The sequence below is a fragment of the Diplotaxodon limnothrissa genome, linkage group LG7 (genome assembly GCF_057381915.1).
Source record: "Diplotaxodon limnothrissa isolate DT_005_m linkage group LG7, D_limnothrissa_male_GT1.1, whole genome shotgun sequence".
NCBI classification, from domain to species: domain Eukaryota; kingdom Metazoa; phylum Chordata; class Actinopteri; order Cichliformes; family Cichlidae; genus Diplotaxodon; species Diplotaxodon limnothrissa.
The window spans coordinates 37,893,998-37,907,578 of NC_140602.1; the positions used below are offsets into that span (position 1 = coordinate 37,893,998).

The following is a 13,581-nucleotide window of genomic DNA, read 5'->3' on the forward strand; positions in this document are numbered from 1 at the left end:
GCCAGGAAGCTTCTGATTCATTGAACTTCCTCTTTTGTTGAGCCCAGAGATGAATATCACAACACAGACCCTTATCTGACTTGCTCACTGCCAAAACACACTTGAAGGCGCACGACCGAGTATATACTTACAAACACAGAGAGATAATGAGCTGACAGCAAAGCACATGACTGAATGCAATTTAGCAACAGCGGGTACAAAGAATCAGATCAATTTTTTTTAACTTTCATACATAGCTAGGCACAATGATGCATTCATCATTACAAACAAGGGTCATGTTTCTGCAAGGTCACGCTCATGAAATAAAATGAAAATGGTTTGTGTAATGACAAAGAAAGAAAAACACTAAAACAAACCTTGAAAATTCTCTCTCTCTCTCTCATATATATATATATATATATATATATATATATATATATATATAAAAATACACTCAGAAAGTATTAGAGAACAAAGTGGTTTATTTTTGCACATAGACTATAAGAGGGGCCTAAAAGCACCAGTGTCAACAATTAAAATAATAAATGGTTGCTCGATGATGTCGTACAACTACACAAACTGAAGTTATCTGAGGTCTGTGTGGCCAGTATTTCTTTCTAAGAACACTGCAAGCCACACTACAAATAATAAAGCCATATGATTAAACCAACTAAACAGCTGAATGGATTTCTGTATTTCACCTTCAGGCTAGTCAAAAATGAATCCAGAAACTTTAACTGATCTTTTTCTGCAATTTTTAGAATAAAAGTCAGCAAAAAGCCATCACAACTAAGTAAATAATGAAGAGCAGTCTTTAAAAGGTTAATACAAACACTGCTAGCAGGGAAAATAAATGTAAATGCAGAAGATTTAAAAAAATTCAGCATTATATGTGGAGGAGTGGAAGTGAAAATGTTAGGTGTGTCTTGTATTTACGGTGGAGTCATAAAGCCATCAGTGACTGATGACTAATTATACCAATTACCACGACGGCAAAAACAAACTGCCCCTACCCTTTGGTGACATCAGGATGAGGAATTTGTCACTTCCTAACGTGTTTGGAGACAGTGGGCGATTGACGACTTCCATTTGTGTCAAGGAACCACTGAAACACTTCAAAAGCTGAACACTGTGTGTCTAGGCTCTGTTTATGTGGCTGTTTACTCTCTGCAACACCTGGAATTAGCCCAAGGCAGATGTTGACCCACACAGAGCCTTATGTCCACCCTCCCTGCACTCATTTGCCGAGTCAGTATTCAGCCTATAAAAATGGTAATCGTCCTCTTACACAAATCTAGATACAAAAATACAAAAGTAGATTGTTCACATTTAGTTCTGAGACACAGAATCAACACCAAAGCTTTATTTCCCGTCCCAGCGGAAAGATTAAATATACTGACTCTATTACAAGCCTTTTAGATGTCTTCCACCCACCTTTTATTTTCTCATTTTTCCCCTTATGATGATTATTCTTTTGTTGTAAGCTGTGAGGTGCTGGTCTGTTTGTACTGAAATCCAAATGGAGAAGGAGCTGGCTCCTGGCCGTAAGCTGGAACTGCCATACTCCCACCCCCCACTGCTTCTCCTTCTTCCTCTGGGGAACAAGCCAGAGATGAAGGGAATGGGAATGATGGGTAGAGATGGACTGATCGATGTATGAACACATAGAATGAGCGGCTAGAGATTCATAAATAGATAACAGAGATTCAAATGGGGGAGGAAAACAAAGTGCGAGAAAGTCTCTCAGAGAAAGCTTATAACACTGGGGGCCGCTCGGAGGGTGATGGGAAACTATGTGTGTACGTGCTGCAGGAAGAGGCCTCGCAAACTGGGTGGGAACACACGCGCTCCAATAAGACCAGAGGTTGTGTGTCCTGAAGAACACGCGTGTGTGTTCTGTCAGTTCTGTCACTGGAGGAGTGTACTTTGGATCAGTGCATTGACTCACCGAAAACAAACACAAAATTCTGCAGGCCAGAGGATCGGAGGCACGCTGTATCCAAGACAAACAAGCGAAATCATGAAAATATAGTTGCATTGACTGAGGCCCAACCTTACCACCCCCACGCCTCCATCCGCCCCCTTCTCTTGCTCTATTGCACACAGACAGTCTGTCCAGTACACACAAAATCAATTACCTTTTGGCCCATTATTAACAAAATAAGTCAGATGGACAACTCAAACAGCTTGTGTCAACAGCGTAACGTTTCTCCCCTGAATGCTTTATTTCAAACCAACAATTAATTCAGCTGCCAAGTTCCAAAAGAGCTGCTTAGTGACACTGCTGGTTCTAAAACTCATATTTTATTTAAGCAAGTGAAAATCTAAACACCGCCCTGTGTAGCAAATTTGCTGCAGAAGAAAACAAGCGACAACTTTGGAAATTTCATGAAAGAGACAATTGTTCTTAAATCAAGGTGAAAGCCAAGCTGTTGTCATGGCCATGTGCTGTGTTTTTGTCTGCCTATTAGCAAGATTTTGCAAAGACTAACTGACATGTTGGAGAGCCCATTAACCATTAACCACAAAATGATTTCTCTTCAGGTATCCTTAAGATCTGTGTTTTTGTAGTGTAGACCTTTGTAATCTGCATCTCCAACAAGTATTTTCTGCTAGAAAGGACAGATCACATTTGATTTAAAATGTCTGAGCCTGGAGAGATGATTTTCAGGAAGATGCTAGATCAAACAGGGATATGGCTCATGGCTGAATTACCAGCATGGGACATTTTTCATGGGGTCGAGAGAGGTTGCAGAAAAAAAGAAAAGAAAAGAAGAAAGCGCAAACACGGTCAACTGAAGCATCTTGAGCATCTGCAGGTCCTTAAGTGGAGCTGACATATATGTGGATCAGAGTCTATAGATGCATGTGTCTTACCCCTCCCCAGTGCACATGCTTTCACATTTAATTTTTCCCCATACTTCCTCTCCTCTGTTACTGTTTCCTTCAATGTCTTTCCACATCTTTTATTCTGCCTTTGCTGCTTATCACAGGGACTCCCCAGAGGTGGAGGATAATCCCTGTTCGGAGCAGCAAGTCTTTTATGTCCTGGGAAGACACACTGGTTAGAGTGCTGCCAGTTCTTTTTCCTCTCTACTGATACCTCGATCAGCTTCCAAGCCTTTCTGTCTCCCGCTCTCTCTCTATTTCTTAATGTTTGTGCTTTTGAACATGTTCTTTCATTATATAAAACCCATTTCTTTTGCCAGGGATGCGACTACCACTACTAGCCTGTGTTTACACAGCATCAGCAAAACAAAAACACAACGAGTCGGATGCATCTCGAGGTATTGGAGAGGAATCTGCCACTGACTGATTCTATGCACTTATGTATGCTCTGCATGTTTTCTAAAGCGCACAGTCAAGGTTATTTTACAAGAATGTAATAGAAATGACTCTAAAAGCTATGTTCATGCAACTAGGACTATTATTTACTGTTATCAACTTCAGCAACTCAAGGCTGGTAGCTGCCCTTGGTCACTGAAGATTTATTTCTCATCCACAACAGCCCCAAAAATATATTGTTGCATATTTCAATTGCTATACCATAGTCTAGCCGAATTCTTTTCAAATCAAAATCACAAGATATAAAATCACCATTGAATATTTATTTTGGTCCAGGTTGTTATTTCTCTGCCTTCCTATACATCATTCTTGGAAAGTCCAGAAGATTGTGGCTTTCAAGGAAGAATGTAAAAAAAAATAAAAAAATGCAGCCCAACACCAAAAAAATGTGTAATGTTGATGAAAAAGCCAAAGACCAGCCAAATTTAAGGGGAGTTAAGCTAAAGCACCTCCAATAATGCTTGTATACAATTGCAAGTGCTTCTTTATTTCCAACAGATTCACAGCCCTGCTTTTCAATTGTAACCTATAAACATAACATTAGTGAACCATGACCTCCATCAAGCAGCCTGTTCAAATTAAGTCTTGTTTGAGATTGAGTTGGTTACAATGGCGTCAGATATTTAATCAACAGTTTAAGCACAAAAAAGGATCGTTTTTTTAATGCAAATGTTTTTTCTCCATTTTGGTAAAGAAATACACTTTATATGTTTTCTTTAATACTTGTATTATTAAAGTGAGGTTTTAGTACAGTTTTATAAACTGAAGGCTGAAGAGCCAGGTTAAACTTACCACATAAATTCACAGGTTGCTTTCGTTTAACGTTATTGAAAAGAAAAAAAAAGTTACTGTGTAAAAGCGGATATCTGATACATAATCTTGACCTTAAGAAAAAATTACAATGACAGACAATAAACCCTTATAACAAGCTATTTGGTGAAGCACAAAGACTTTTTCAAAGCTTTGAAAAAGCTTCACTATCAGGAATTTGTTTGCGTTTGGCCAGTGCAAAGAAATCTGAATGGCATCGACTAACAACACCGCAGCAGCTCTTAAGTGACAGTTACTATATGTTTTTTAACCAGGCTTGAAAGAGGAAAATCTTTGTAATAAAATAAAACATATACATGTTGGAAAAGCTAAAACATGTGATCCCTTCGACTAGTCTCAGGTGTACACAGAAACATGGGAAAAGTTTTCAGGCTTTCAGGCAGAAAATGAGTCATTCTTCCACTCTTACCACCGAACAATGATCCCTCAGTCCTATCAAAAGGTTCCTTTACTGCATGATACTTTTTTCCGATGATGCAATGATGCAGCACAGATTCTCTGTGCTGGGAAAGTAATTTTCGAGAAAGTCCTTTCCCCATCGCTAAAATCCATATTTCTTCTTGCCTGTGCCTCTCATGGCCTGGATGCCCGTGAATTACGTGTTGAGATTGGCTTTGTGACAGAGGCCAAATAAAGTGGGTGTTATGACTGGCATGTAGAACCACTCCTGAGAAAAACAGGTGTCGTTCATTGGCTTACACCAATGTGCCCATAACTGCAGAGCCATGTGATTGGTGGAAGGAAGACACCACTGCACAGAGAGGAAGCCGCTGATGCCAGGCGTGTTTGTGGGCATGGGGCAGCGGAGGTGAAGGGAGAGAGGGAGGATGAGGAGGGAAGCGGGCGCCGCAAAGAACAGACCACCTGGATTACAGGCCTCAAAGGCCAGCCTGACAGAGTCAATCTGAACAACAGTGAACAGAAGACAGCCAGTCTGCTGACTTCCCCTCTCTTGCATTTTCACTGGCAGTCTGCCAACAAACACATGCTGCCCAGCAAAACTTTCAAAAGAGGCTTCAGCTCGGGTTTTTCCACCAACTTAAAGGGCTTTTTTCCCCCTTTGCCCACTGAAAAGCCAAAGTAAACTGATAGACTCAAAAACACAAATTGCAATATATATAAAAAAAAAAAACATTTAAAAGAATACTTCAAGCCTTCATAAGATGCAGAAGCAATGCTCACATTGAGATAACAATCCAGCATTCTAGGGTTAACAGGATAAATACATTAGCTGTAGGCAAATACACTGGGAATTACCGGTTGATGGACCAACATTAGCTGACTGGAAGCTTTTAACATACCACTCAACCCGATCACTTACAATTTTTTCTTATTTTTATTAAACAAAATTTAAATACTCACTTATACACCAAGTCTGTAGTACTGCGAAAAGTATTTGTCCCTTCCTAATTTTTTTCCTTCTTTTTTAAATCCATGCAAACAGTGGGGTGGAGTCATCAGTCAGTCGCAGGACCAATCTGGTCTCTATAAATGAGAAAACAATTGCCCCCTAAACCTAACTGGATGTGCCTGCTTTGGCAGCAAGAACTGCAATCAAGCATTTGGGATAACAGACAATTAGTCTTTCACATTGCTGTGGAGGAATTTCATCCCACTCTTTGTACAATTGTTTTAATTCAACCATATTGGAAGTTTTTCTAGCACCACTCTGAAACCTTCATTTGTTTTGGGGTTGTTGTTTCTTTTAGTGATTCAGAGGTATACTTGAGGGTGTGTTGCAGCAAATCATTCAGGTACATGTTTGATACAGTGCTTTTAATGAAATGCTGTGTCAGCTTTACACCAGATGTAACGGGAATAAAAAGTCTCGTCGTCGATAGAATATTTTTACATCTTGATGGGAACCACCAATTAACATTTTCTTTTTCTTTTTTTTTTTTTTTTACCTCTTCTTAATTTCAAGAATTATCAGAATCCAGCAGTGTTTTTTTTTGTTTGTTTTTTTTGGGGGGGGGGGGGGGGGGGGGGGCATTTTTGCAGAATCTCTAATTATTAAACCATGAATTCTGACTTTAACTGAGGCAAGTGAGACCTTCACTTTTTTTAGATGTTGTTCTGGGTTCTTTTGTGACCATTGAGACATTCTTTTGTAGGCTGGCCACTCATAGGAAGGTTCACCACTGTTCTCCATTTGTAGATAACGGCTCTCGCTGTAGTTTGCTGGAGTCCCAGAAATATCCAGACTGACAAATGCCAATGACTTTGTTGCTTACCTGTTTTTGGATTTCTTTAGCTCGTGGCATAATGTGTCGCTTTTTTACCAGACAGGTTCCTACGTGTACGTGATTTCTTGAATCAACACGTCTGTGACAAATGTGGTTAGCTTTGATTTAACAATAGCGGCAATTGCTTTTCAATTTCAAATTTGGAGCTTTTTTCCTTTAATAAAGGAAATTGTCATTTAAAATCTCATTTTGTATTTACTCAGGTCATCATTTCCTAATACTAAAATCTGTTTGATTATCTAAAACATGTTAGTGTGACAAGTACGCAAAAAATAAAATGGCACTGTGTATGAGGTCTTAGTGTATTCATACTGTTTAGTGTCCATGTGGGCTTTCACAAATGAATCAGTATGTAACTTCTACAGACTTCGCCCTTTACCCAGACAGATGCTCCAGTCTAGCCAAAGGCTTTAGATGTGGTGCAAGAGGAGTCATTTCTTCACTTCAATCTATTTTCTTTTCTTCATATTTCTGCCTTTGCTTTGAGAAAATTATTTTTCCTGCCCTCTTGGCACCTCCACTGTGAGGTCACTCTGCCATATCTAACAAGGATCCTTAAGGCAACGAGGGTGTGAATTACTCTTTTCTTTATCCTTGTTGCATCCAGAAGTACAACACAGAGGAGGAGACAAAGAAATGAAAACACACAACCTTCAACAGAAGACAAGGGCTCAACCAAATCAGCAAACTAATGGGAGGAGGCCACTGGCAGATAACTTGCACAAACAGGCACACTCCTCTTTACCACACACATACTGAAGTGTTTTGCTTGGACTCAAATCCTTGCGATAGGGAATGTTCAGATGCCTGGCTGCCATCTTCTCTCAGCTGAGAAAATGCTGTCCTCTTGCCATTGGAGTGTCAGAGGAGGATAGTGAGGAGGACAAGACTCCCGCGGTTGTATATTGCCTCTGTAGATAAGTTGCACATTTTTCATAAACACACACAGATGCAAACACTCACCAATTAGACGAGCAAGTAGCAGGCCTAAGTTCCAACCCCCCTGATCCCCTTATCTACCCACCAATTGTTTTAAGTCATAAATATGTTACCACACATGCAAACACACTGCAATGATTTGCCATGCATGACAGCATGGGTATGAATACATAAACATAAAAGAAACCATGAAGCCATCAACAGATTATTAATTTCAAAAGCCCCACGTACACCCACCCACCCACCCACCCACACCGGCTTTTAGAGTTAAACTATAAAAGATGATGTGCCTCGCATATATGCTTCAGCAAGTATCTGAAACACATAGATGAGGAGGATATTAAAAAAGAGCAAAAACAATAATTAATCACTCAATTTATTCAATGGAATTTTATTCGCACATGACATATTATGTATTTATGTAACTACTAAAAATACATTCGAAAATGTTTACAATTTTTAACCATTAAGTGGCTACTTTGCTTGGCAAGTGACCTGTAAAGTCAAGAATTCACAAACCGACTTATCTTAAGGCTTGTTAAGCCTCAGCTTTGTTAAACAGAAAAATATAAACAAGGGAGGATGACACCTCATGGAAAAGTTGCAGGTCATTCCCCTTTTCTGACAATCACTTAATTAAACTCAAAATGCAACATGTGTTTGCCTATTTTGAAAATAGCAAACTGCAGCTCCGCTATACGGCTATGTTACAGAGCGGCATGAAGCAGGATATCTGACAGACAGACAGAGGAACCAATCTGAGTGCTGTGCAGCTCGGCCCGACGCTGATTGATAGCTGGCTGTGGATCCTGAGGGGCATTGAGAGTTTAATCACCCATAACTGCAATTACAGACGAACACGTCAGACTCATAAAGCACTGAAACAAGATGAGCACCTCCTTCCTCTCCTCCCCTCGGCGCACATCAGCCAAATTCCACTAAAGCTCAAGGAGGAACAAGGGAGCTGAAGGCATAACCTCAGAGAGAGAGACACACACAGAAAATCCCTACCTAGTGCAAAGCATTACAGAGGAATTGCAGAGCATTAATTAGTACTTTTAATATACTCATATGCTATAAAACAAGTCATTATGCACTCTACTTGTAGTACTGTTACCTTGTTGTGAAAACGAGTGGGTGTGCCATGTTTCTATAGAAGACATCTACTGTAAGGATCTCGAGGAGCCTTGATATACAAGATTCAAAAAGACTTTACCACAGCATCAGTGAACATTAACATATCAAATATGCAAAGCCACATACACACACTTATACCTAAAGCATGCATGTGGATGTGCGTGAGGGCACACACTCCTAATGATCACATAAAAGCTTATAGCACAGCATAAGACAGGCCTTAGGATGGATTAAGATGCACGCCTTTATCAGTGGGTTCCCACAATCCCCCCTAGAATATCTCCGCTCTCTCTTTCTCCCTCTCTTTCTTTTTTTGCTCTTCTCAGTCTTTCCATTTCCTCCATACCTTAGGGAGATTGCTAGAAGGAAAAATAAAGAAACAGAAACATTCTTCAAATATGTATGTGAATGGACTGGCCGCTGGCAGAGGGTCACCTCCGCTCAAAGCAGCAAAGGTCCAAAGTAGTCATATTAATACTGAGGATAAGATTAAAAGTAGATGAAAAGGACAGGCTCCTTTTGTCACCAGGTCAAATGTTGGGGGGGCTGGGTGGTGTCAGAAGAATAGCTGATGCCATGATGGGAAACCAGAGATGAGAAAGCAGAGGTGGGAAAGGGAAAGCAGATTTTTTCTACAATGGTTTCATAGAACTGCAGGTCTAATAAACACTGTGCGCCTACCTTCTCCACATGTAAGGCTTTTTCCACCGTCAAGTATCACTTTGCCGCTAACAGCTGCTATAACAGACATTTCTGTGTAGGTAACCTTCCTTACTCTGTCATATGTCAATCAACAGTATACTTAGCTCCCACTGGTTGTTGCTTCAATCGCTTGTGTCAAAGTTCAGAGAACTTTGACAGTTTGAAGTGTCACTGATCTTCCATTATTTGAGCTATGTATCACTGCTATTCTATTTCTCGGTTAACACTCCTTCAAGGAGGGGAAAAAGGGGCTCTTTGGGTCAAATTTTCAAAGAACAATAACTGTCATTGACTACTTCCTCATACTATAAAGCTGTGCAAAATACCCATAATAAGCTAAGGTGACAGCTGGAAACAGACAACAATTTGAAAAACATGAAACCCTTCACAGCTGGTGAGCTAGTACCAGAAAATGTCAAACATGAGCCCAGAAATGTACATCCAGTGTAATGCCAACGGAGGGCCAATTTAGACCTCTCCTCTCTTTTGGAGTGCAGATTAGAGACAAGCTTGAGAGACAACCTTTAAACTCTGGAGTTTACCGGGGGGCACGGCTGGTCACAAGATCAACAGAGCAGTTGATTCATGACACAGTGGCTACATTACAACACACTGCTGTCTGCCACATCTGGTCCCTTTAATAAAGAAGCCTTCTGCCAGGGGCAGTGAAAGTATTCCTTTGTGAACAGAGGAGGAAAACATCCCATCTTCCCCCTGTCATCCCCACTCGGGCAGATCTGAGTGTGTTCCTCTGCTATAGTAAGCGAAACCTTCCCACCTGATTGGCTGCAATCTACTCATCAGCTGCACAATGATGCGAGATAAAGAGGGTGAGCTGCCCTGTGTGTGAAAGGTCAACGCCTCTTGGCGCAGGGGAGCGCACACTATGTAAACAGGACAGGCAGAAGGATCAATCATGTAGAGCGTATTTATTAGTTTAGTTGGCCGAGAAGTACATCCACTGGAACATGATTCAGGACTAATCATATGGAGAAAAAGAGGCAGAGGAAAGAAACGGGGAAGGAGAGGAAGCGAGATGGAAAGAAGAGGGGGGGGAGTAAGGATGTAGGTTCAAGTAGAGACTGAAAGTATTTTCCTCCACCTTTCTTTATGTATATATTTGCACAACTAAAAAGACTGCAGGGTGGGTAAACACAGAAGAACTTCAGTTTCATCTTAGCTGAGCCATATGAACAAATATTGCTTGATAAATTATGATTGCTTCATAAATATAATAATTATATCCACAAGAAGATAGCGAATAAAAATACATTGATTCAAATTTCTTCACAGATTATTTTTTATCACATTTTGATAAATATATATGTTTCCCATTACAGGGCTTCAGCCGAATAGAAAATATGTCATATACACACACCTTCATGTAGACCTGTTTTGCATGTTAGACTCCACATTTACTGAATTTTAATAATTACTACACCAACAGATGATATTAGCAAGAGCCTCACCTCCCATCCCACCATGACTGGGTGGCTGTAGCTCAGGTGGCAGAGCAGGTCAGCCACTAATCAGAAGGTCGGTGGTTGGATCCCAGGCTGCCTCCTGGCTGCATGCCAAATATCCTTGGGCAAGATACTAACCCCGTGTTTGCCTACTGGTGGTGGTCAGAGGGCCCGGTGGCGCCTGTGTCCGGCAGCCTCGCCTCTGTCAGTGTGCCCCAGGGCAGCTGTGGCTACAATGTAGCTTGCTATCGCCAGTGTGTGAATGTGTGTGTGAATGGGTGAATGACTGAATGTAGTGTAAAGCGCTTTGGGGTCCTATGGACTAGAAAAGCGCTATACAAATGCAGGCAGGCCATGACTGTTGTTTCATCTGTGCGGGAAATGGGTTTTTCCCCATTTACTTAGTAAAATCTTTTTTGCCAATAATCCAGATGATGGTCCGCCTCACTGCATGCTGTGCTATGTGAAATTTTCCTGGCATCTTTCAATATTTGATATGGCACACCCAATAAAAGCAGCAGTGGAGTTTTTACATCATCCATACTTACTGGACATTTTGAATATTTCTTGGAGCACTGATATGTTTTCTTGTCAATCTTTAAATTCACTCTAATCAGTGACAATTCCTTGGAAATCCACTTATCCACTAACAAATACATGTTAGCAGATAGTATGTGGTTGCGCATGTCCTAATATGGACTACTGCAATTCATTATTATCAGGAAGTCCTGAAAACTCCCTGAAAAGCCTTCAGTTAATCCAAAATGCTGCAGCAAGAGTACTGACAGGGACTAGAAAGAGAGAGCATATTTCTCCTGTTTTGACTTCCCTTCATTGGCTTCCTGTTAAATCCAGAATTGAATTCAAAATCCTGCTCCTCACATACAAGGTCTTAAATAATCAGGCCCCATCTTATCTTAATGACCTTGTAGTACCATATCACCCTATTAGAGCACTTCGCTCTCGCACTGCAGGCCTACTTGTTGTTCCTAGAGTATTTAAAAGTAGAATGGGAGGGAGAGCCTTCAGTTTTCAGGCCCCTCTTCTGTGGAACCAGCTTCCAGTTTGGATTCAGGAGACAGACACTATCTCTACTTTTAAGATTAGGCTTAAAACTTTCCTCTTTGCTAAAGCATATAGTTAGGGCTGGACCAGGTGACCCTGAATCCTCCCTTAGTTATGCTGCAATAGACGTAGGCTGCCGGGGGATTCCCATGATGCATTGAGTTCTTCCTTTTCAGTCACCTTACTCACTCACTATGTGTTAATAGACCTCTCTGCATTGAATCATATCTGTTATTAACCTCTGTCTCTCTTCCACAGCATGTCTTTATCCTGTCTTCTTTCTCTCACCCCAACCGGTCGCAGCAGATGGCCGCCCCTCCCTGAGCCTGGTTCTGCTGGAGGTTTCTTCCTGTTAAAAGGGAGTTTTTCCTTCCCACTGTCGCCAAAGTGCTTGCTCATAGGTGGTCCTATGATTGTTGGGTTTTTTTCTGTATGTATTATTGTAGGGTCTACCTAATAATATAAAGCGCTTTGAATCGTGTTGTGATTTGGCGCTATATAAATAAAATTGAATTGAATTGAAATTGAAAAAAAATTATATTTTACTGCTTTATTTTACTGCTGCTGCTGTTTTTGTCTTAAGATCCTGTTGATGTCTGACGTAATGATCCAGAGCTACAGAAAACACCTGGAAAGCCATAACAGATTATTTGCTCATGTCAGAAGAATTCCATCTTTAGCATGTTTTTTTTTAACTTTACAAGGCAAAAGTATTTTTTTTTGCGTCTTTTTGAATTCTTTGTTATGTTGACACCAGCAAATTTGCAATTGTGTATAAACACTACCATACATCAGTCTTCAGGGGTTGTTGTTCAAAATTGATTTTAGTACGCCCTGATATAACTAGTATCTAATAAAAGCAATAAGGTAGCCCCATGATGGATTAGCAACCTGTTCATTGTGTTTCCTGCCTTCAACAATACACTGTTGCAGTTCTGAGCAACAATACACAGTAAGGTCAGTAATCTTGTTTTGGACCTGACGATTAAAATTTTAAACAGAAAAACTTCCTTTTATTTTTTATTTACCCTTAGTGTAGTGGATCAAACATGAAGTAAAAAAAAAACTCTGCAACCACTGCAAACATGATGTCAGACATGATCTCCCTGATGTTGATTTTAGACTATGATCCTTTTTTAAATTTTTTAAAATTAATTTTTTACTAACAGAACTTGCCAATGATCATATTTAAATAATGTAACATGTTCTAAAGTTAGATATTAACCCTCATTTCACAGAACCCTGCGCTTACTTTTAAAAGTAACGTACAGTATATGTGAAATCTGCTTTTGTGAAAGTACAGAACATGTCAGAAATCTTTTTGTAAACAAGACAGTATAAGTAAAAGGGAGTATATATCTACAGGTTGCATAAGGTTTTGTGACAAATATTAGGTCATATTCTGGGAAATACAAGATCAATAACACAGTTTCACAACACCGAGAGCAGGTCAAAGTTAACCTCTCATACTTTCTTCAGATAATATCAATATCTTAAGTCCTAATTCATGCAGTGAGATAACAAAGTGCTGTAAAACTGTTAAATACACTTTTTAGCATGCTGCTCAGAGAATAGGGTTGTGCTCATTATGTAACCTGCAGGACTGCTGTGGTTAGGCATTAATTTTTGCACTCCCACATACTAATTGTGTTGCATTCAAAAATAACCATTATGTGGACAGGTAGTCAGAAGCAAAAATGCTTGAATAACAGCAAAACAAAACTGGTGATAATAGACCTGTTTGTTTTTCCATGAGGTCTAAATGCTCCTTTAACCCTTGTGACCTCTGGCAAGGCAGATGGAGGCCAGAAAGCACAGCAAGCTGTTGTTGTATTAAACATAATGATGTCTATAGATACTTCAGCTCACATTCA

At 40.1% G+C, this 13,581-nt stretch overlaps 1 protein-coding gene across 6 annotated transcripts in view; it reads right to left on the reverse strand.

Moving 5' to 3' along the window:
- Positions 1-13,581, reverse strand: part of rxraa (retinoid X receptor, alpha a) — a 160,444-nt gene that overhangs the window by 56,671 nt on the left and 90,192 nt on the right. The window contains exon 1 of one of the 6 annotated variants that reach the window (XM_085359673.1): positions 5,518-5,528. The exons of 4 other annotated variants lie outside the window; for them this stretch is intronic. Coding sequence is in view for 1 of the 2 variants with exons in the window: in XM_085359672.1 (XP_085215798.1) it covers positions 4,565-4,694 (130 nt within the window). In the remaining variant the exon portion in view is untranslated. Of the gene's footprint in view, positions 1-4,564; positions 5,243-5,517; positions 5,529-13,581 lie in introns of those variants that run through there. One more of the 6 variants, XM_085359672.1, reaches the window with a different exon arrangement.